The following is a 25,136-nucleotide window of genomic DNA, read 5'->3' on the forward strand; positions in this document are numbered from 1 at the left end:
CAGACAGGCTAATGCAAATGCTTAAAGTATTTTCAAGATTTCAAATATAATATATATATATATATATATATAATACCTGAACCCAGGTATGGTTATGACACTAACAAACCCTTCATACAGTAGTGACACCTATAGAAAGTGGATATACACTTTTTATTTCAGCTTATGAGAATAGTAGAAAACCATTGAAAAGTTCAGTGTTTTATCCTGGCATTATGTCTAACTCTTAACCAACACAGGAGTAGAGGTCTTCACGGATCCGGGTAGGTAGTCCTTTTTAGTTGTCATCGGGTCTCGGGGAGAGACTCGACCACTGCTCTGCATAGCCTATACGCAGTGGTTCCCAACCAGGGGTACCAAGACTCCTGGGGGTACTTGGCCTAGCCACAGGGGGTACTTGAAAAGGCTCATGAGACCATAGGCTTACTGGTAAAATGCACATGATGGGGTACTTCAGTGGTACTCCGGGCAAAGCAAAATTCAGTTGGTGGTACAGTAACCGAAAAAGGTTGGGAACCACTGGCCTATAGCATATTTATTTTACGCTAATAAAGTGAATTTATTGACTTATAGAAGGCCTAGCTAACCTATTCATTAACCAGAAGAGCAACTTGGCTGATAAAAATAGTTGATTTGCCAATCTGGTCTGGTTAATGTTGTCTTCGGGTCGGGTCTGATTGCCCTCGGGTTCGGGTCCAACTTTTTGGACCCGTGAATACCTCTACACAGGAGCTTGCCAGTGCCCTGCTCACATCTGCCCTGATTAGAGAACATAAAAGTAGCTTTCAGTAGCCTACATGGCCATACAGGCACCAGTAGACGCAGTCCTTCAGCAAAGCAAGGGGTCATTGTGGTTCACTCTAAAAAGAGGTCGTCACTAGGGAAAATGCATTTCTTCACCACTGTCATTGTCAGTTTGGCACAAGCTGGCTTGTATTTCACAATGCAGGATCATTACCTTATCCAGCTAACTCATATCTTACTCAATATTCATATTTTTCAAGATGTAAAAATGTAAAAATAGTTATTGAAATCAAAATACTACTCATTACAGATCAAGCGGGAAGTCCAGTAAGTGGCTGTTTCAGACTATATTATCTAGTAAGGTTTAGTTGGCCAACTCGTTAATCCTGCTTTAAGAAATACCCCTCAGATGTCAAAATGGAAAACATCAACAAATATCCAGCGTCTTTACACTGACTTGTAAAGAATATATTGTCAATTCCCATCCGCATATATAAATCAACATAATATGCACGAATATTACATTAACTTACATACATAGTGTGTAAATAATTCATTTATTTTATATGCAAATTAGCTGCATATATATATATATATATACATACACAAAACAACTAAATAGAAAACAACTACATGCCATCGCACAACAGGCTAAAAATACAATTTGATTCAATTTAAAAAAGAACTATGTACATTTCCAAATGTCTTTATAGCCTCAATGTCCTCCATTTCTTACGTTACAGCCTTATTCTAAAATGGATCAAATAAACATTTTCCCTCATCAAATCTACACACAATACCCCATAATGACAAAGCGAAATCAGGTTTCTAGAATTTGTTGCTAATTTATGAAAAACAAAACACTGAAATACCTTATTTACATAAGTATTCAGACCCTTTGCTATGAGACTCGAAATTGAACTCAGGTGCATCCTGTTTCCATTGATCATCCTTGAGATGTTTCTACAACTTGATTGAGGTCCACCTGTGGTAAATTCAATTGATTGGACATGATCTGAAAAGGCACACACCTGTCTATATAGGGTCCCACAGTTGACAGTGCATTATCAGAGCAAAAATCAAGCCATGAGGTCGAAGGAATTGTCTGTAAAGCTCTGAGACATGATTGTGTCGAGGCACAGATCTGGGGAAGGGTACCAAAACATTTCTGCAGCATTGAAGGTACCCAAGAACATAGTGGCCTCCATCATTCTTAAATTGAAAAAGTTTGGAACCACCAAGACTTTTCCTAGAGCTGGCCGCCCGGCCAAACTGAGCAATCGGGGGAGAAGGGCCTTGGTCAGGGAGATGACCAAGAACCCGATGGTCACTCTGACAGAGCTCCAGAGTTCCTCTGTGGAGGTGGGACAACCTTCCAGAAGGACAACCATCTCTACAGGACTCCACCAAATCAAGCCAGACGGAAGGCACTCCTCAGTAAAAGGCACATGACAGCCCCCTTGGAGTTTGCCAAAAGGCACCTAAAGGACTCTCAGACCATGAGAAACAAGATTCTCTGGTCTGATGAAACCAAGATTGAACTCTTTGGCCTGAATGCCAAGCGTCACGTTTGGAGGAAACCTGGCACCATCCCTACAGTGAAGAATGGTGGTGGCAGCATCATGCTGTGGGGATGTTTTTCAGCGGCAGGGACTGGGAGACTAGTCAGGATCGAGGGAAAGATGAACGGAGCAAAGTACAGAGAGATCATTGATGAAAACCTGCTCCAGAGTGTTCAGGACCTCAGACTGGGGCAAAAGTTCACCTTCCAACAGGACAACGACCCACTCCTGCCAAGACAACGCAGGAGTGGCTTCGGGACAAGTCTCTGAATGTCCTTGAGTGGCCCAGCCAGAACCCGGACTTGAACCTGATCGAACATCTCTGGAGAGACCTGAAAATAACTGTGCAGCTACGCTCCCCATCCAAATTGACAGAGCTTGAGAGGATATTCAGAGAAGAATGGAAGAAACTCTCCAAATACAGGTGTTCCAAGCTTATAGTGTCATACCCAAGAAGAGTCGAGGCTGTAGTCGCTGCCAAAAGTGCTTCAACAAAGTACTGAGTAAAGGGTCTGAATACTTATGAAAATGTGCTATTTCAGTTTTTAATTTGTAATACATTTGTAAAAACCTGTTTTTCCTTTGTCATTATGGGGTATTGTGTGTAGATTGATGAGAAAAAAAAAAGATTCAATCAATTTTAGAATAAAGCTGTAACGTAACATGTGGAACAAGTCAAGGGGTCTGAATACTTTCCGAATGCACGGTTTACTTACAGTATTGTACTGTAAAGCAACAGAGGTGTAAAATGAAATGCTGTGGGAAGGCATCAATAAATAGAGATCTGTCTGTGTCTATTTGGCCGGTTTTCGTGTGTCTGTCTGTCAGTCGTTCTTAGCGCTCTGTGTGTTGTCCAGGTTGACCACCTGTAGCTCTGTCAGGTTACTGCTGTTGCCGCTCGACTGCTGACTAATCACCATCTGCAACACAACACATCAACATCAGCATGTGCCACTGAAGACCAGTCAAAGAAAGTGAAAGTGGCATTCAAAGAGAACATAACTATGCTCAGCACGGTTCCACTTTGCATGCCTTAATTTGTGCTGTTGAGTAGCCTTCTGCTAGACAATACTACCGCCTAACAAGGTTATGGTCAATTCCATTTCAATTCCAGTAAATTCATGAAGTATGCCAAATTCATAAAGTTAACCAAATTACAATTATAATTTTTCCTTATTGAAAAGCATTGATACCACCCACACATTCCTGCACGCATATACACATCCACTGTTTTTTTTTGCTCTTTGTACTGTTGCCAGCGTCTTCGGTCTGTGTTGTCCGTTTTGTCTTACATTGTTGTTGTCTTTCAGCCCCCGTCCCCGTAAATAGGAATTTGATCTTAATTGACTTAATTTATATTTGTTAAGACAATATCCAGAATGGATGGAATTGAAATTGAATTGACCCCAACCCTGCTGCCTAAGCACCAAATTATTTACATGAAATGTATTAACTTAAATAATCTCTTTTAGATAAGAAAGCCTTTTCTAAAAGCATCACTTTGCACGAGTTTGGTCATTTATGTTGTTACAGTGTAACTATTGTACTCTAACTATAAACTAATGGTTTATATTCTGTTCCTAAACTTTAGTCATTCACTCAAACAAAAACCTCTATACAAAAACAATCTGTTGAAATCTCAATCTTGCATGACATTAAATGACTTTCTCAATTATAGTAACAAAACAAGTCTTCCAAATAACTTATGGTTTTCAATCATTTTCATGCAGTACTTGGGTTGGCGGATGTTTGCTTTGCTTGTGTCACACGTGTTGTCCAAATGTCATAGGACTATATCATCCACATACAGTAACAGTACAGGAGGCAGGCCAAACCCTATCCCTCCACAGTGATAAGACCGTGCTCTGTCCGGATGCATTAGTGCAGGTCAGTGGCATGCTGGTTGCAGATAGAATATGAGAGTTTCACTTGTAAAATGTAGGTCTTGCCGTACTGGGTGTAGCTGCACTGCCGAGACTGGGATCTGCATGGTGCCTGAGGGTGCCGTAAGGAATACCTGAGGGACAGCACCTAGCCAGAGAGAGACGGACACAAACATGAAGAACACAGCCCGCTCATCTAAACTAACATTTTACCACCGAATATGTACAGACACTATGTGCATGGTGTGTAAGCTATACCACCCCACTTTGGGTCAGGGTCAAACCCACTACCCTGTCATAGTCAACCTCCTAACTATGTAGCTATATTCATAGCAGACCTGGGTTCAAATAGTATGCGTTTTCATCCTTTGAGCATTTGATTGAGCCTGCCTGGAATGCCATATAGGAGGGCTTTGCACTTTTGGGAGCATTTTGAAGGTTCCAAGCTTAGGAGGGCTTTGCACTTTAGGGAACATTTTGTAGGTTCCAAGCTCAATCCGCCCAGCTAAAAATATTGACAAGAAAATAATACTAATTGAACCCAGGTCTAATTCATACATCAATCAACATCCCCCTCCCTGGTTTCCCCATTAACCCACGACTGATGTAATCTCACCTGTGTCCCAGCGTAGCCTACTGTAGTCTAGCGTGGTCTCACCTGTGTCCTGGCACTGTCCATGGGACACCTGCATGGCCGAGGGGCCCTGGGAAAAGGTGTTGAGCACAGCCAGGCCACCATCGGCCAGCGTGGGCGTGGACGCGTACATCACTGTATGGGGGCTGGTGTACATCATGTGACCCGCCATAGACGTGGGCACTGACGATGTGACGATTGTCGCTGGGGGGAGTAGAAAAGAAAGTGTGTGTGAGACAAATAAATATTAGTTTATAAGAGACATTGCCCACCAGATGGCACTGTATCACTGAGGATAAAGTCCATTCTTTTCAACTATAGTTGACCCCTCATAACAGTATTGTAGACTTCAACCCTTCACCCACTCAGCTCACTCAGAGAGATACATTAGAGTTAAGTTAGACTATGGCTACAACTTATCACACATAAACAGGGTTGTACAGCCCTGTGTTAGTCAAAGGATAGTTACCAGTGGAGACAGAGGAGGTCTGGGAGATCTCCGAGCTGCTGTCATTAGCATGTGTGGTGGGGTGCACCTGGATGGCCTGCAGCTGCTGGGTCATCCCTTCCCCTGGAGGAGAACATGCAACACAAAACAGCTGCTCACTCACCTGTGCACTATTCTATCTTAATGTCAAACACTCTAATAAATGATAAGAATATTACAATTTCATACACCTACGTATAATCAACTGAAGTTCATGCCTGCCTCAAGCCTGTTATCCATTGTACATCCCGTCTGCAGCCACAGACAAACAGACAGACAGACTAGTCTCCCTATTTTTTCCCGGAGCACAAATCCGAACATGAGTAACTACATCCTCACCAATGAAACATGAATACTAGTCCTTTATGGAAATATGTAGTAAGGCCTATTCTTGATGCCTCCCTCTTACAATCAAATGTTTTTAATAAAGCCCACAAGACATCGGCCTTATCCTGCGAATCTCAAAAAACACAACTGGGGCAGGGCCTTCTCTTACAGAGCTACGGAATGCCCGCTTACCCATTGATATAGGAAGGGGAAGAAAAGGGCCCTGTGTTTCTGTAGCACACATCTTACACCCAGCACCACACTGACACGACTGCGCCAGGCTCTAACGGTGTGCAATACTTTTCTCTCAACAGACAGACTAGTCTCTTGGCAGACACAGACTAGTCTATCGACAGACACAGACTAGTCTCTTTCTTTCACTCGACAGACTGACTGACCTAGGGAGACTGCAGCGGGGAAGCGGAAGACGGCCTGCTGGCCCTGCTGTGTCAGTTGCGATGAGGTGAGCGTCTGCCCCTGGATGGCCAAGGAGTGCTGGTGCAGCTGGCTGAGCGGAATGGTGGGGGTGCCGGGGGGGAGTGGTGTGCCTGCTGCAGGATGGAGAGGAGAAAAGGAAGAGTTAAATAGGGGGAGGGTGTTGCATAGCCACACTTGGTCATATGGTCCATTGACATTGTTTTTTTTTTGAAAGAGTGTGTTGTTCCACCTGGCACTGCGGTCATGTACCAGACAGGTGGTACAGAGAGAGTGGGGTAAAGGGATAGAGAAAGGGAGAGAGAGGCTCCCAAGCTGCCCTTCAGCCTGCGGTCATAATGGGAGAGAAAATAGAGATGGAGAGAAAGATATGCTACCTCGGCACGCAGAACAAAATCTCTGAGCTACTCAGTCTGTCACCAGAGACTAGCTACAGCTTCGGCCACACTGTCACTACATACAGACCTCACCCAGCAACAACAAGGGTAATGCCTTACTGTCAGTGACTGCACCACTACATGACAAAATACTTTCTAAGCTTTAAGGTGGTTATTGCCCAGTATTGCATAGTTGTAAGAGACCTGGACCTCCTGTACTAATTTGACCTATTTGAATATAAATATTCCAGTGAGAGTAATACAATGAATTTATGGCAATGCAAATATACAGAATCTAAGACTACTTTATAAAAATTAGTCTAGAGGAATCGTGACAGCCAGCTTATATTACAAAAGTTTTCAAAAACTCTAAACCAGAATATGTACAAATGCCTTCCTTGGGGTTGGTGGGCTAACCACAGATTGAGATATGCAGTGCATTCGGAAAGTATTCAGACATTTTGTTACGTTACAGCCTTATTCTAAAATTGATTAAATTAATATTTTTCCTCATCTATCTACACACAATACCCCATAATGACAAAGCGAAAACACCACATTTTTTTATTTATTTATTGAAATAGCTTATTGATATAAGTATTCAGACCCTTTACTCAGTACTTTGTTGAAGCACCTTTGGTAGCGATTATGACCTCGAGGTGGTTTGTTGCAGTAGCGTGACTTCCGTCTCCACAACAACTGTTTACCTTATGGCGCGTTTCCCATCTCCAGGAAGTCCTCTCAGCTTGGCTATGTTTTACATGTATTACAAAACCACAGTATCCAGGAAGGAAACATCTACATCTATGGGCTCAGCAGCTCCTGCCTTTGATTTCCATTTTAGTAGAGGAATAATTAGAAGGTCCAACACAATGGCCATTGTGGAGAGGGCTGCCGAGCTCTGCCTATAATTAGTAAATGAATATTCAATGAAGATTGGGTAGCTAGTGCTGAGATAATAATTTAGTCCTACTTCATGGAGCCCCGGCTCAGACGGAGTTGTGGAGCCAGGCGTGGCCCCTCATTACAGAGACTTCACAGTCACATCGTGTCAGACAAGTTACAGTATCTTTCTAGAGAGATGGTCTATAAAGTTGCCCCTTGTAACAGGATTTACTACACAGTGCATTCGGAAAGTATTCAGACCCCTTGACTTTTTCCACATTTTGTTTTACGTTACAGCCTTATTCTAAAATGGATTAAATTGTTTTTTCCCCCTCATCAATCTACACACAATACCCCATAATATAACCCATAATGACAAAGCAAAAAAATTAAAATGATGTTGACCAACCAGACCTGGATTCAAATACATGCTTATTTGTGGTCCTCTGTAGCTCAATTGGTAGAGCATGGCGCTTGTAACGCCAGGGTAGTGGGTTCGATCCCCGGGACCACCCATACATAAAAATGTATGCACACATGACTGTAAGTCACTTTGGATAAAAGCGTCTGCTAAATGGCATATTATTATTATTTAAGTATTTGTATTTGAAATACTTATATTCTGTATATTTGAGTATTTTAAAATAAATTTGGCAGAATTACCTACTTCTATTTGAAATATTTTGAAATATTTCCTATAAATACTTGTTTCCAAATAGTCTGTGTATTTGAGTATTTTCAAATACATGCCAATACTTACCGAGTGTATTTTTCGAATACATTTCCAAATATCCAAATACTTACTTTGAAATATATGTGAAAGTAATTGAGATACTTTTAAAAGTATTTGAACCCAGGTCTGTGAAGGACAAACCCTCTTGAGCGACACACAAGCATGGTACACAAGTGTCACGTCGAGTTGATCCCGGTGAACCCAAACTCCATTGTAGAGAATGATGTCTATGTATCCCAGTAAACAAACAAACAAACTGCAGTAAATGGTATGTGTTTCTCCTTAGAGATGGTTTGTGTTCATAAAGGCACAGACAACCAGTAGGATTGTCGAGCTTCTACTGTCCAAGAGTACTTAGCACCGCTGAACAGAGTGCCAGACATAATTTGCAAACCAAGTGCCAACCGATTCTACATGTAGAAGTGGGCGAAAATGACGTCCGTCAGTCATCCACCGCCTATAACACACCAGTCAGCAAGCGAATGGCCCCCTACTGTACAGACCGAGAATTGGTCTGGTGAGTTTTCTCCTTTAGGCAGAAGAATACAGACGCCCATTTTCATTTTCTGTTGCAAAATATTTCAAAACATGACCCTGGATGCTGACTGGTATAGTATAGTACCGCATAGCATAGTATTTTTTATTATAGTATACCATAGCTATAGTTACCTGACATGAAGGTGAAGCCGCTGGGCAGCTGCATGACCTGCCCTCCGGAGGCACCGGTGGTCTTGAGGATGGTGCCGTTGGCATTGACGTTGCTGCTGGCCGAGACGGGCGCCAGGTAGTTGGTGATGGGGAAGGAGGGCCCGCTGCTCACCTGCATGCTGGTGGAGGTGGTGGGGGCCGTGGGCGCGTGGGTACTGGTGGTGCCCGGGAGGCTGGCCACCGTGAACGCAGGCTTTAGCTGGTCCTGGGAAAGGAGGAAAAATATGAATTATGAGTGGGGCTGTCGAAATAGCAAGTTTCATGCTTCCATCAGAAAGCCCAAAAAATGTTTTCTTTTTTTTGGCTTACTAACTCACTAACTGAAAATTGTTGAGTGAGTAACAGACATTTTAAATTCCAAACCTTAGCCCGTGGCAGCACCATTCACTAGAGCTAGTGGGGTAGAGAGGAAGTTCATAGCCAAGCAATTGCCATTGATTTACTCTCAGCCCTATGTTCTCAGCAGGTAGCTAGTTTCCCCCTTTAATATAATGTATGTATGTATGTATGTATGTATGTATGTATGTATGTATGTATGTATGTATGTATGTATGTGGAAACTATTCAGACCCCTTGACTTTTTCCACATTTTCTTATGTTACAGCCTTATCCTAAAAATGATTAATTTGTTTGTTCCCCCTCAATCTACACACAATACCCCATAATGAAAAAGCAAAAACAGGTTTTTAGAAATGTTTGCAAATGTATTACAAATAAAAAACTGAAATACACATTTACATAAGTATTCAGACCCATTACTCAGTACTTTGTTGAAGCACCTTTGGCAGCGATTACAGCCTCGAGTCTTCTTGGGTATGACGTGACAAGCTTGGCACACCTGTAATTGGGGAGTTTCTCCCATTCTTCTCTGCAGATCCTCTCAAGCTCTGTCAGGTTGGATGGGGAGTGTCGCTGCACAGCTATTTTCAGCTCTCTCCAGAGATGTTCGACCGGGTTCAAGTCCGGACTCTGGCTGGGCCACTCAAGGACATTCAGAGACTTGTCCAGAAGCCACTCCTGCGTTGTCTTGGCTGTGTGCTTAGGGTCGTTGTCCTGTTGGAAGGTGAACCTTCGCCCCAGTCTGAGGTCCTGAGCGCTTTGGAGCAGGTTTTCATCAAGGACCTCTCTGTACTTTGCTCTGTTCATCTTTCCCTTGATTCTGACTAGTCTCCCAGTCCCTGCCACTGAAAAACATCCCCACAGCATGATGCTGCCAACACCATGCTTCACCGTAGGGATGATGCCAGGTTTCCTCCAGACGTGATGCTTGGCATTCAGGCCAAAGAGTTAAATCTTGCTTTCGTCAGACCAGAGAATCTTGTTTCTCATGGTCTGAGAGTCCTTTAGGTGCCTTTTGGCAAACTCCAAGCGGGCTGTCATGTGCCTTTTACTGAGGAGTGTCTTCCGTCTGGCCACTCTATCATAAAGGCCTGATTGGTGGAGTGCTGCAGAGATTGTTGTCCTTCTGGAAGTTTCTTCCATCTCCACAGAGGAACTCTGGAGCTCTGTCAGAGTGACCATCGGGTTCTTGGTCACCTCCCTGACCAAGGCCCTTCTCCCCTGATTGCTCTGTTTGGCCGGGCGGCCAGCTCTAGGAAGAGTCTTGGTGGTTCCAAACTTCTTCAATTTAAGAATGATGGAGTCCACTCTGTTCTTTGGGACCTGCAATGCTTTTTGGTACCCTTACCCAGATCTGTGCCTCGACACAATCCTGTCTCTGGTCTCTACGGACAATTCCTTCGACCTCATGGCTTGGATCTTGCTCTGACATGCACTGTCAACTGTGGGACCTTACATAGACAGGTCTGTGCCTTTCCAACTTACGTCCCATCAATTGAATTTACCACAGGTGGACTCCAATCAAGTTGTAGAAACATCTCAAGGATGATCAATGGAAACAGGATGCACTTGAGCTCAATTTTGAGTCTCATAGCAAAGGGTCTGAATACTTATGTAAATAAGGTATTTCTGTTTCTTCTTTTTAATAACATTTGCAAAAAAATCTTAAACCTGTTTTCATTTGTCATTATGGGGTACTGTGTGTAGATTGCTGATAAAAAAAAATATTTAATCCATTTTAGAATAAAGCTGTAACGTAACAAAATGTGGAAAAAGTCAAGGGGTCTGAAGGCACTGTATATATGGCAAAATACAAGTTTTAAAATTTTGACCAGTCGATTGGTCGAAAGAACAGCCTACTTACTCTTGGTCGACCAATATTTTTTTTTGTTGGGGACAGTCCTAAGCTGCATATACACACCTGAACATGTCAGTAGCAGAATGTCAGTCAATACAGTTTCAGGTACACCCCCCTTGCTTGAACATATCAAATGCTTGTAAATGCATGGGGGGGATTGAACGAGTCAAGTACACACTTCTCATTAAAGAGAATCGGAACCCAACCACTTACTGCACTTAGGCCTACTGGACATCAATGCCACAGCATTTACTCCAGTGGATGGAAAAGTAGTGTCAAAAAGGAATAATCATTACAGGACGTCAAAGTTGTCACGAATAAGTTGACATGTTTTAACAGAGCCTAAATGCTTTGCCTTGATTCTATCTCTGTCCTCAAAGAAATCATCGGAGTGGAATCATACCAATCCAACAACAAACATATAATGACAGAAATAACGAATGCAAATGATTTTGCTAAGCTGTGTAATGAGTTGGCAAGAAGTGGTAGTATAATGTATACCATAATAGTAAAACATAAGCATGATTATGTGAGGATATACAATAGGGCCGGGACGATACCAGTATCGCAATACTCATTAGTATGCTGACAATGAAACAAAACACGAAGTGGATTTAACTCCTTTAGGAAAAGCCCTAATGTTGGAAACAAAAAATATGTTTCCATCCAGAGTCACATGTATTTATTTTCCAAATTATAGCACACAATATTTTACATACAGCAGGTTTTTAAAAGGACCAAAGAGTTATTGTGATGTGTATCGTCACAGCCCTAGTATACAACAGTAAACATTGTTGTAAGTGGGCTGCAAGGAGAGGTAGGTATTAGGTAGAGAAAAGCTACATATCAAACACACCCACCCTGTTGATAGGGCTATTTCAGAGATCCTTGTTGGTCATGACCAGTAAATAATATAATAATATGCCATTTAGCAGACGCTTTTATCCAAAGCGACTTACAGTCACGCGTGCATACATTTTTTTTGTGTATGGGTGGTCCCGGGGATCGAACCCACTACCTTGGCGTTACAAGCGCCGTGCTCTACCAGCTGAGCTACAGAGGACATCAGTATTATTACAACACACACTGGATGGATGGACTGTCATTGAGGGACGGGTTTAAGCCTAGTCGTGGACTGAATAGTAAACTCAATGGAGAATGCACATACTTTTTAGTCCAGGACTAGGCTTAATCTGTGTCCAGGAAACCGCCCCTAAAAGTTTGATTTCATGCTGCCACTGCCATTCATATAAGACAGACAACACTACCAAAAGATAGGGAAGGCAGAGCAAACTGCATGCTGAATGCAGAATAAATAAGTTTCCTATGACCGAAAAGAGCTTCTGGATTTGGATGAAGATTTCCACTTCAACGGGTCAGCGGCACAGGACATACTGCTCACCCCAGACCAGGCCCTAATCCCCAACACTCGGAAGAGAAACAGACGGCAATATAGAGGCCGATGTGCGGGCACCCTGATGAAACTCGGCTGCGAGTAAATAAACCACCTCTACCCTCTGGTCTATTGGCGAATGAATGTACAATCACTGGAGAACAAACTGGACGTGCTCCATTCGAGACTATCCTATCAACTAGCTGGTTTTTCTATGCATCGGCAGGACAGAACGGCAGCGTCGGGTAAGCTCAAGGGGGGTGGTGTGCGCCTTTTTGTTAACAACAGCTAGTGCGTGATCTCTAATATTAAGGAAGTCTCGAGGTTCTGCTCACCTGAGTTAGAATACCTCATGATAAGCTGTAGACCATACTATTTACCAAAATATTTTTCGTAGCGGTCTATTTACCACCACAAACCGATGCTGGCACTAAGACCGCAATCAATGAGCTGCATAGGGACATAAGCAAACAACAAAATGCTCATCCAGAGGCGGCGCTCCTAGTGACCAGTGATTTTAATGCAGGTAAACTGAAATCAGTCTTACATCATTTCTACAAGCATGTCATCTGTGCAACTACAGGCGGAAAAACACTAGATCACCTTTACTCCACACACAGAGATATACAAAGCTCTCCCTCACCCTCCATTTGGTACATCTGACCATAACTCTATCCTCCCGATTCCTGCTTACAAGCAAAAACTCAAACAGGAAGTACCAGTGACGCGCTCAATACACAAGTGGTCCGATAAAGCAGATGCTAAACTACAGGACTGTTTCGCTAGCACAGACTGGAATATGTTCCGGGACTCATCCGATGTGACACTACGTACACATCACAACCAGAAGCCATGGATTACAGGCAACATCCGCACTGAGCTAAAGGCTAGAACTGCCGCTTTCAAGGAGCGGGACACTAACCCGGAAGCTTTTAAGGAATCCCGCTACGCCCTCCGACGAACAATCAAACAGGCAAAGCGACAATACAGGACTAAGAACGAATCCAACTACACCGGCACTAACGCTCATCAGATGTGGCAGGGCTTGCAAACTATTATGGATTACAAAGGGAAACACAGCCATGAGCTAAATGCTTTCTATGCTCGCTTCAAGGCAAGCAACACTGAACCATGCATGAGAGCACCAGCTGTTCCGGACGACTGTGTGATCACGATGTGAGCAAGACCTTTAAACAGGTTAACATTCACAAGGCCGCAGGGCCAGATGGATTACCAGGACGTGTACTCAGAGCATGCGCTGACCAGCTGGCAAGTGTCTTCACTGACATTTTCAATCTCTCTCTGACCCAGTCTGTAATACCTACATTTTTCAAGCAGTCCACCATAGTCCCTGTGCCCAAGAACACCAAGGTAACCTGTCTAAATGATGATCGTCCCGTAGCACTCATATCTGTAGCCATGAAATGCCTTGAAAGGCTGGTCATGGCGCACATCATTACCATCATCCCAGACACCCTGGACCCACTCCAATTCACATACAGCCCCAACAGATCCACAGATGACACAATCTCTCATTTTTTTTCTTTCTATATATATATATATATATATATATATATATATATATATATATATATATATATATATATATATATATACACATACATAAAGTGGGGAGAACAAGTATTTGATACACTGCTGATTTTGCAGGTTTTCCTACTTACAAAGCATGTAGAGGTCCGTCATATTTATCATCATAGGTACACTTACTGTGAGAGACGGAATCTAAAACAAAAATCCAGAAAATCACATTGTATGATTTTTAAGTAATTAATTTGCATTTTATTGCATGACATTAGTATTTGATCACCTACCAACCAGTAAGAATTCCGGCTCTCACAGACCTGTTAGTTTTTCTTTAAGAAGCCCTCCTGTTCTCCACTCATTACCTGTATTAACTGCACCTGTTTGAACTCGTTACCTGTATAAAAGACACCTGTCCACACACTCAATCAAACAGACTCCAACCTCTCCACAATGGCCAATACCAGAGAGCTGTGTAAGGACATCAGGGATAAAATTGTAGACTTGCACAAGGCTGGGATGGGCTACAGGACAATAGGCAAGCAGCTTGGTGAGAAGGCAACAATTGTTGGTGCAATTATTAGAAAATGGGAGAAGTTCAAGATGACGGTCAATCACCCTCGGTCTGGGGCTCCATGCAAGATCTCACCTCGTGGGGCATCAATGATCGTGAGGGATGAGCCCAGAACTACACGGCAGGACCTGGTCAATGACCTGAAGAGAGCTGTGACCACAGTCTCAAAGAAAACCATTAGTAACATACTACGCCGTCATGGATTAAAATCCTGCAGCGCACGCAAGGTCCCCCTGCTCAAGCCAGCGCATGTCCAGGCCACGCTGAAGTTTGCCAATGACCATCTGGATGATCCAGAGGAGGAATGGGAGAAGGTAATGTGGTCTGATGAGACAAAAATATAGTTTTTTGGTCTAAACTCCACTCGCCGTGTTTGGAGGAAGAAGAAGGATGAGTACAACCCCAAGAACACAATCCCAACTGTGAAGCATGGAGGTGGAAACATCATTCTTTGGGGATGCTTTTCTGCAAAGGGGACAGGACGACTGCACCGTATTGAGGGGAGGATGGATGGGGCCATGTATCGCGAGATCTTGGCCAACAACCTCCTTCCCTCAGTAAGAGCATTGAAGATGGGTCGTGGCTGGGTCTTCCAGCATGACAACAACCTGAAACACACAGCCAGGGCAACTAAGGAGTGGCTCCGTAAGAAGCATCTCAAGGTCCTGGAGTGGCCTAGCCAGTGTCCAGACCTGAACCCAATAGAAAATCTTTGGAGGGAGCTGAAAGTTCGTATTGCCCAGCGACAGCCCCGAAACCTGAATCTGGAGAAGGTCTGTATGGAGGAGTGGGCCAAAATCCCTGCTGCAGTGTGTGCAAACCTGGTCAAGACGTACAGGAAACGTATGATCTCTGTAATTGCAAACAAAGGTTTCTGTACCAAATATTAAGTAATGCTTTTCTGATGTATCAAATACTTATTTCCCTCATTAAAATGCAAATCAATTTATAACATTTTTGACATGCGTTTTTCTGGATTTTTTTGTTGTTATTCTGTCTCTCACTGTTCAAATAAACCTACCATTAAAATTATAGACTGATAATTTCTTTGTCAGTGGGCAAACGTACAAAATCAGCAGGGGATCAAATACTTTTTTCCCGCACTGTATATATTTTACAATACAAAATCATACACATGACAACATATAGACACTCACAAACATCCACAACATCACCCCTGCCAAGATCCACCTGCTCACACCCCCATCTCCAGCGACCGCGTCACTCTCCGCCACATGGCATCAAACTGCACCATTTTGTTTCTCTCCGTCGCCCACACACTTTCAACATTTTGATAATAAAGCATTTGACCATTCCATTGTGTTAAAAATTGTATACGTTATTTCAAGATGATTGACGAGAAAAGTATCGTCCAACCCATCAGTATCTCACTGCACCCTGATATACCATGTCTTAAAATATGCCGACAGATGGATAAAAAGTTAATTTACATTGTAATACTTCTGACTGCCAACTTTCTAACTCCACCCATAACTTTTGGACTTCATAGCATTCCCAGAAGGCATGGATTATTGAATCATTATTAGTTTTACACTTCAGAAATGACTCTGCCGTTGTGCTGTAGAATTTGTGAATTTTGTCTCGTGTAGTAAATTCTATACATTCATTTATACTGGATTAAGCACACATTTTCGTTAACAGTAATTTCGTTGGTTATGTTCCAACATTCCCTCCATCAGTTATTTTAAAGTCTTGGTTCCAATAGTTTATAAGTTTATATTTTTGTTCTAAAAGATTGTCAGTTGGATAGGCTCTCTACAAGGTTTTGTATATCTTACCTATCATATGAATATCCTTTACTGACTCAAATAGGATTCCCTCAAGTTTGCTCTGATGTCCAAAATATTTCAAATAAAAATGATATGAAACTTAAGTTGCATGTACTGTATTTGAAAATATCTACATTGGTCAGTCCAAAATTGCTTTTAGAATTATATCATGGAAATAAATGTATTACCAAGTCATTTACAGTTTCTTTAGTTTCCCATGTGGACCAATTTATCTGTGAATTCTGAAATGCTATCCAAGGATTGTTCCAAAGGGTTGTGTTTTTAGGGAGTGATATTGGTTCTTATAGAATAAGTTTCATTTTCTTCCATATTGTTATAGTGTTCTTAACTATGAAGTTGTTAATGTTCTTAGCTTTATCCTTTGAAAATAGACATGTGAAAATATTCTGGGGATGAGCATGCACATCTTCAATATGTACCTATTGTTCCTCTTTAGTGCATTTAACTATATGTCGCAAATAAAAGCCCTGGGTGGCGAGTTGATACAATTCTAAGTCTGGAAGGTTAAAACCACCCTCAGACTCAGGAAGATGTCAAACTTTCCTTTTCATTCTATGAGTTTTATTTGCCCATATAAAGTCAGTTATGACAGAGTATACTTTTGTAAAGAATGTCTTCAGTGGGGTAATTGATATTACCGAGAATAAATATAAAAACTTTGGGAGCCATGCCATTCTGAAGAGGTTTATGGGAAGATTATTCCATTTCATATAGTTAAGTAATGGAATAAAGTTATCTTTATATATTTGTTGTTTGTTGTGACTTATTAAGAATCCTTAGTATTTGATATTTTTTGTGGTCCACTTAAAGGATCATTAGTTATTATTTTTCCTATTGCCATTATTTCCGTTTTTTTCCACATTAATTTTATATCCTGAGATTTTAGAGTATTCTGAAAATATGCTTAGCAAGGGGGGCATTGAGTTTTCACTATTGGTCACGTATATCAGGAGATCATCTGCAATTAAGTTTAGTTTATATTCATGTTTACCAATACTTGTTACGTTTAGGTCCTGTCTAATTCTTTCTGCAAGCGGTTCAATTGCCAGTGCAAACAGGAGGGGGGAGAGGCGACATCCCTGTCTTGTGCCCCTTTCTAAAGCAATTTCATCAGATGTATTATTTGTGTATATTTTTACTTTAGGAAATGTCATTAATATTTTTTATCAAATGTATTATTTCAGCTGGAAAGCTGGATTCCAAAGTTTTGAACAGAAAAGGCCATTCAAGACGGTCGAAAGCCAATTGATAAATCTATATATCTTGTTTTTTAGCGTATTGCATTAAACTGAAACATGTTCTTTTATTTGTTTGTGTCTATTTTTAATAAACCCAGTTTGATTGATATGTATCAAGTCTGGTAAGACTTTTGCCATTCTATTGCTTATGAGCTTTGCTATTATTTTATTGTCACAATTTATTAAACTTACGGGTCTGTAATCAGCAGGGGACTCTCCAGATTTTCCTGGTTTTAATATAACTGAAATAACTGTTTGACACATGGAACTAGGAAGCACTGAATTGAGTGACGTGTGTTGTCATTTGTGTAAATAGGGTCGCTACTTTATGCCAAAATGTTAAATAGAATTTTATGGGAAAGCAGTCTATTCCTGGTGCTTTTCTCTGCTCTAATGTTTTAATAGTGTCTAATATTTATTTTCGGGTGAGCTCTGTTTTAGTGATTATTTTTAGTGATGACGCAATCTCTATTGAACTCCACATTGCCCTTTCCCACTTGGACAAAATGAACACCTACGTGAGAATGCTGTTCGTTGACTACAGCTCAGCGTTCAACACCATAGTGCCCTCCAAGTTCATCACTAAGCTAAGGACCCTGGGATTAAACACCTCCCTCTGCAACTGGATCCTGTACTTCCTGACAGGCCGCCCCCAGATGTTGAGGGTAGGCAACAACACATCCGCCACGCTGACCCTCAACACGGTGCCCCTCAGGGGTGCGTGCTTAGTCCCCTCCTGTACTTCCTGTTCACACATGACTGCGTTGCCGCTCATGACTCCAACACCATCATTAGGTTTGCCGATGACACAACGGTGGTAGGACTGATCACCGACGACGACGAGACAGCCTACAGGGAGGTCGTCAGACACCTGGCAGTGTGGTGCCAGGAAAACAACCTCTCCCTCAACGTTAGCAAGACAAAGGAGGACTACAGGAAATGGAGGGCCGGACACGCCCCCATTCACATCGACGGGGCTGTAGTGGAACAGGTGGACAGCGTCAAGTTCCTCAGTGTCCACATAACTATGGACCTATCATGGGCCAAACACACCAACACAGTCGTGAAGAGGACTCGACAATGCCTCTTCCCCCTCAGGAGGCTGAAAAGATTTGGTATGGGCCCTCAGATCCCAAAAAAGTTATACAGCTGCGCCATTGAGAGCATCTTGACTGGCTGCATCACCGCTTGGTATGGCAACTGCTTGGCATCCGACCGCGTTGCGCTATAGAGGGTAGTGCGTACGGCCCAGTAAAAAAATTTGCACTGACTCTTGCACTGGCTCTATGCACACTCACTGGACTCTACCCACACACTCATACATACTACACTGACATTCCAACACACACACTCACTCAAAACACACATGCATATTGACGCCACTCACACAGACACACTTTCACACTCTTCACATACGCTGCTGCTACTCTGTTTATTATCTATCCTAAATGCCTAGTCACTTTCATCCCTACCTACACTACCGTTCAAAAGTTTGGGGTCACTTAGAAATGTCCTCGTTTTCAAAAGAAAAGCAATTTTTTTGTCCATTAAAATAACATCAAATTGATCAGAAATACAGTGTAGACATTGTTAATGTTGTAAATGGCTATTGTAGCTGGAAACGGCTGATTTTTTATGGAATATCTACATAGGCGTACAGAGGCCCATTATCAGCAACCATCAGTCCTGTGTTCCAATGGCACGTTGTGTTTTGCTAATCCAAGTTTATCATTTTAAAAGGCTAATTGATCATTAGAAAACCCTTTTACAATTATGTTAGCACAGCTGAAAACTGTTGTGCTAATTAAAGAAGCAATAAAACTGGCCTTCATGAGACTAGTTGAGTATCTGGAGCATCAGCAATTGTGGGTTCGATTACAGGCTCAAAATGGCCAGAAACAAATAACTTTCTTCTGAAACTTGTCAGTCTATTCTTGTTCTGAGAAATGAAGGCTATTCCATGCGAGAAATTGCCAAGAAACTGAAGATCTCGTCCAACGCTGTGTACTACTCCCTTCACAGAACAGCGTAGTAGTAGTGTTTTACTTTTCTATTATTTCTCTATTTTCTTTCTCTCTGCATTGTTGGGAAGGGACCATAAGTAAGTAAGTAAGCAAGCAAGCATTTCACAGTTAGTCCACATCTGTTGTTTACGAAGCATGTGACATTTACATTTTACATTTTAGTCATTTAGCAGACGCTCTTATCCAGAGCGACTTACAGTTAGTGCATACATTATACATACACTACATCCCTGCCGGCCATTCCCTCCCCTAGCCTGGACGACGCTGGGCCAATTGCACGGCGCCCCATGGGTCTCCCGGTCGCGGCCTGCTACGACAGAGCCTGGATTCGAACCAGGATCTCTAGTGGCACAGCCTTAGACCACTGCACCACTCGGGAGGCATATAAAATGTGATTTGTGAACAGTGCAGGCTAGTGCAGCAGCAGCAAACCTGAGTAACACCCCTGTTGGTTTTTATATGTGACTGATTGAGTGGGTGAGAGGTACTGGATGCACCATGGACTACAGAAGCTGTACTGATAAGGCCCTCCCCTCTCTCACACGCACACACACAATCTGCACGTGGGCGAGACACACATGCTTGCAACCACCCACACACACACTAACATAAACCCACAGTCCCAAGTCGCAGACAGGAAAATAAGGGGGGTATTTTGGGACTATCACAAACTCAAGTTGCAGAGGTTCAATAAATTACATCTATTCTCAAATATTTCCATTGAGAATATAATCTACATACCAAAACGCATAGTATATGAGTAGTGACCACTACCAGACATTTATCATTTGTAAACATGCTCCTTATCAGAGACTAGACAAATGAGTATTCCTGACTGCCAAACAGACAGAAGGGAGCAGCATAAACTTGATACAAATGCAAAGCAGAGCAGTGTCCATCCTCTCCAAACCACAAGTCTAATCCACACAGAGAGAGGGAGCTCTGCTAGGCCAAGGTCCTTTCCCTCTCTAGTTAAACAGAAAAGGGGGAGGGGGCGTGAGAGGTGTGTCATGCTGCTTCTCTACTAGAGAGCTAATCTCGTCCGCAGCCCGGCTTGGTAGCAATTGAGCCTGGGGTCGAGGTTACTAGAGAGCAAAAATTGATTGATACATAATTTAGGCTAGCCAATATGTGCCATCATATCATGTAATCACAGTTGTGTGTCTATCATATGGCCATTATTTAAGTGCATGTGTGTCTGTGTGTGTGGGATAGGATAACAGTAGGTCTAGACGAGAGACCACTGTGCCTCTAGTGTTTGGGTTCAATCACATCAATTCAACAGAGATATATCGACCCGAGAGGCATAGCCCAAAAAGCACTGAATAACTACTATACTGCTTTAGCCAGGGGCTAAAAGGAGAGAGTGACAGGGTGATGAGCATGAGCACTGATGACCAGTTGTTAGCCGGCGAGACCAGGGGGTGAATGTGAGGAGTGTCTAAGGTATTCAGGAGGGAGGGCCATGCGGGCCGGGGTTGGGACAGGGAGAGGACAAGGGTGAGTGCATGAACAGCTGAGGGGGCAGTAGACAGCTGGTGGGAGGGGGTAACCAGAGCACCTCGGGAGGGGAGTTAACCCTTTCCACACCAGCTGGGACGACAGGACAGGAGGCTGGCCGGCGTGAGGAGCCACAGGCCACAGCCTGAACAGATGTCATGTCGCAGCCCTTTGGTCTGACAGGAGCGGTATGAGAAGAAGACTGCATTCTTGTGAAACTCAAAAGCATCCTGCTTCAGTAGTAGCATTAAGTAAGCCTTGTCTGAACATTAGGGCAGGAGTGCATCTCCTGTTTCTGAAGTGTGAGGTAGCTTGATGAAGTACATCCCCTGGACAGGATGCTAGTCTGTCGCAGGGCCTTACCCCCAATACCAAACAGAGAGACATTGGGTCCCAATTTTAAAGTCCACCAACCTTACAATCTCAGGGCGGACACTGCTTCAGTACAGGCCTGGGATTCAAATACTACTTTAAGTATTTCAATTACTTTCACATACATTTCGTAGTAAGTATTTTTGACCATTTTTCTTTGAAAGTACAAGTAGACAAATATTGGAAACTATTTGAAAATACTGAAATACACAGATAAGTGTATTTTCAAATACAAATGTTTAAATACGCTATGCATTTGAACCCAGGTCTGTTTGGCAATGTTTTGTTCAAGACCACCTAAAGCGAAACCAATTCAAGACCAAACCAGAGCAAATCGAGTCCGAGTCAAGACCAAGACCGGAGGGGGGGTGAGACAGAGTCAAGACCGAGAGGGGGACAAGGGGTCCGAGACCGAGTCAAGACAGAGACCATGAAAGAGTCCAATTCAACACCATGATTGTAATTCTGTCAAATCGCCACCATAATAACAGTTTAAAATGTCCTGTGTTCATATTTCCGAAAAACATATGGATTCTTTAGACATTCAGAATGGTGAAAAAATGCATGCTGAGGGAAAATAGAGCCACTCTACATTTACATTTTAGTCATTTAGCAGACGCTCTTATCCAGAGCGACTTACAGTTAGTGAATACATATTTTTTTATACTGGCCCCCCGTGGGAATCGAACCCACAATCCTGGCGTTGCAAACGCCATGCTCTATCAACTGAGCTACATCCCTGCCGGCCATTCCCTCCCCTACCCTGGACAACGCTGGGCCAATTGTGCGCCGCCCATGAGTCTACCGGTCGCGGCCGGCTGCGACAGAGCCTGGATTCGAACCAGGATCTCTAGTGGCACAGTTAGCACTGCGATGCAGTGCCTTAGACCACTGCGCCACTCAGGAGTACAAATTATTACAAATTATTACTACCCCAAACACAGTGGGGAACAATGAGGGCCTTCTACGCCTTCAGAGAAGGCCTAAGGATTTATAAAATAATAATAATTCTAATTACATTATTCTTTTCAATGATGTTCTGATTTAATCTCTTCAGTTTTTGTTGGAAAGGAAAGCGTTAACATTGAAGAGGAAAAAAAGATCCAATCAGGATTTTTCTTTAGTGGTCTCTGGGGAGATAAATCTAGCTAGCTAAGTCATCCATTGGCTAGGCCATCAGAAGCTAGATAGAAAGCATCTGCCATTCAACTGTATTAGGGCAACATTTTGGAGTGACAGTGGATTAAACCAATGACATTTTGACTTGTAATGGGTGGGACCGTTTAAAAAAATATATATATATTCTGTGAGCTGTTCCATGCCAAAACCAGTTGAGCTGTACACTCTTGCTGCCTGCAGATGATATTCAGCTGAAACTAGGCTATGTGTGCGTGCTTTGCGATTGTGTAGGCTACTTTGTGCATGATTTCCCTATTGTACTACATAATTGCTAAGTCGTATCCCTCCACTACACTACTTTGATACGCATCAGTTGGGATTAAGTAGTGAGTATACGCAATGCCCATAAAAAAAAAGTGTGTATACGGCGTATACCTGCGTATAGCCTCCACTACGCCACTGGCCATTTGTGTTTTACAAAAAGTGCACTCTCCTACATGAGTGTGCTGGTATTACCGTTGCTGTCCTTTCAGCAACACAAGCCTGTCACACACTGAAGGTCCAAAAGGTTTGCCACTGTGCAAACATGTCTATAATAGATATAAAGACTGCAGGTATTAATGTTTCAAGAAAGGAGTGTATATACAGTGGGGAAAAAAAGTATTTAGTCAGCCACCAATTGTGCAAGTTCTCCCACTTAAAAAGATGAGAGAGGCCTGTAATTTTCATCATAGGTACACGTCAACTATGACAGACAAAATGAAGAAAAAAAATCCAGAAAATCACATTGTAGGATTTTTAATGAATTTATTAGCAAATTATGGTGGAAAATAAGTATTTGGTCAATAACAAAAGTTTTTCAATACTTTGTTATATACCCTTTGTTGGCAATGACACAGGTCAAACGTTTTCTGTAAATCTTCACAAGGTTTTCACACACTGTTGCTGGTATTTTGGCCCATTCCTCCATGCAGATCTCCTCTAGAGCAGTGATGTTTTGGGGCTGTCGCTGGGTATACGGACTTTCAACTCCCCTCCAAAGATTTTCTATGGGGTTGAGATCTGGAGACTGGCTAGGCCACTCCAGGACCTTGAAATGCTTCTTACGAAGCCACTCCTTCGTTGTCCCGGGCGGTGTGTTTGGGATCATTGTCATGCTGAAAGACCCAGCCACGTTTCATGTTCAATGCCCTTGCTGATGGAAGGAGGTTTTCACTCAAAATCTCACGATACATGGCCCCATTCATTCTTTCCTTTACACGGATCAGTCGTCCTGGTCCCTTTGCAGAAAAACAGCCCCAAAGCATGATGTTTCCACCCCCATGCTTCACAGTAGGTATGGTGTTCTTTGAATGCAACTCAGCATTCTTTGTCCTCCAAACACGACGAGTTGAGTTTTTACCAAAAAGTTATATTTTGGTTTCATCTGACCATATGACATTCTCCCAATCCTCTTCTGGATCATCCAAATGCACTCTAGCAAACTTCAGACGGGCCTGGACATGTACTGGCTTAAGCAGGGGGACACGTCTGGCACTGCGTAGTGCGTTACTGATGGTAGGCTTTGTTACTTTGGTCCCAGCTCTCTGCAGGTCATTCACTAGGTCCCCCCGTGTGGTTCTGGGATTTTTGCTCACCGTTCTTGTGATCATTTTGACCCCACGGGGTGAGATCTTGCGTGGAGCCCCAGATCGAGGGAGATTATCAGTGGTCTTGTATGTCTTCCATTTCCTAATAATTGCTCCCACAGTTGATTTCTTCAAACCAAGCTGCTTACCTATTGCAGATTCAATCTTCCCAGCCTGGTGCAGGTCTACAATTTTGTTTCTGGTGTCCTTTGACAGCTCTTTGGTCTTGGCCATAGTGGAGTTTGGAGTGTGACTGTTTGAGGTTGTGGACAGGTGTCTTTTATACTGATAACAAGTTCAAACAGGTGCCATTAATACAGGTAACGAGTGGAGGACAGAGGAGCCTCTTAAAGAAGAAGTTACAAGTCTGTGAGAGCCAGGAATCTTGCTTGTTTGTAGGTGACCAAATACTTATTTTCCACCATAATTTGCAAATAAATTCATAAAAAATCCTACAATGTAGTTTTCCAGAATTTTCTTTCTCAATTTGTCTGTCATAGTTGACGTGTACCTATGATGAAAATGACAGGCCTCTCTCATCTTTTTAAGTGGGAGAACTTGCACAATTGGTGGCTGACTAAATACTTTTTTCCCCCACTGTATTTGGCCTGGTGAAGCGGTTGTATGTGCTAACTGAATGGAAGCTGATAATTATGAGTTTTTTTACTCCGCTGGTCTCGGGAAGAAATTACGAGTCCTCACTGTCCGAGACCGAGTCAAGGCAAGTACAAATGTATCTGACACGACTCAAAATGTTGTCTCAAGACCGGACTCGAGTACTACAACACTGCTGTTTGTTCCTAGGGGTATTTGAAACAAGTAGGCTATTTGAAAATACTTTGAAATACTTAAAATAGAAGTAGTTGATTCGGCCACATTATTTGAAAATACTCGATTTACTATAGGGCAGCCCATCATGCTGTAAGACATGGTAGGCCATGTAAGACACATCATTATCAACAT

At 42.6% G+C, this 25,136-nt stretch overlaps 1 protein-coding gene across 5 annotated transcripts in view; it reads right to left on the reverse strand.

Annotated features, from left to right (window-relative positions):
• Positions 1-2,936: 2,936 nt before the first annotated feature.
• The window catches only part of LOC121568324 (serum response factor), a 66,716-nt gene continuing 44,516 nt past the window's right edge, over positions 2,937-25,136 (reverse strand). For 2 of the 5 annotated variants that reach the window (XM_041878887.2, XM_045222948.1), the window contains exons 3-8: positions 8,737-8,980; positions 6,036-6,188; positions 5,293-5,394; positions 4,806-5,027; positions 4,261-4,337; positions 2,937-3,226 (exon numbers count right to left, since the gene is read on the reverse strand). In XM_041878887.2, coding sequence (XP_041734821.2) covers positions 3,131-3,226; positions 4,261-4,337; positions 4,806-5,027; positions 5,293-5,394; positions 6,036-6,188; positions 8,737-8,980 — 894 coding nt within the window. In that variant the 3' untranslated portion in view covers positions 2,937-3,130. Of the gene's footprint in view, positions 3,227-4,235; positions 4,338-4,805; positions 5,028-5,292; positions 5,395-6,035; positions 6,189-8,736; positions 8,981-25,136 lie in introns of all 5 variants that reach the window. The other 3 variants (XM_045222979.1, XM_045223022.1, XM_045223007.1) reach the window with 3 other exon arrangements.

This window comes from Coregonus clupeaformis, chromosome 1, assembly GCF_020615455.1.
Source record: "Coregonus clupeaformis isolate EN_2021a chromosome 1, ASM2061545v1, whole genome shotgun sequence".
In the NCBI taxonomy this organism is placed as follows: Eukaryota; Metazoa; Chordata; class Actinopteri; order Salmoniformes; family Salmonidae; genus Coregonus; species Coregonus clupeaformis.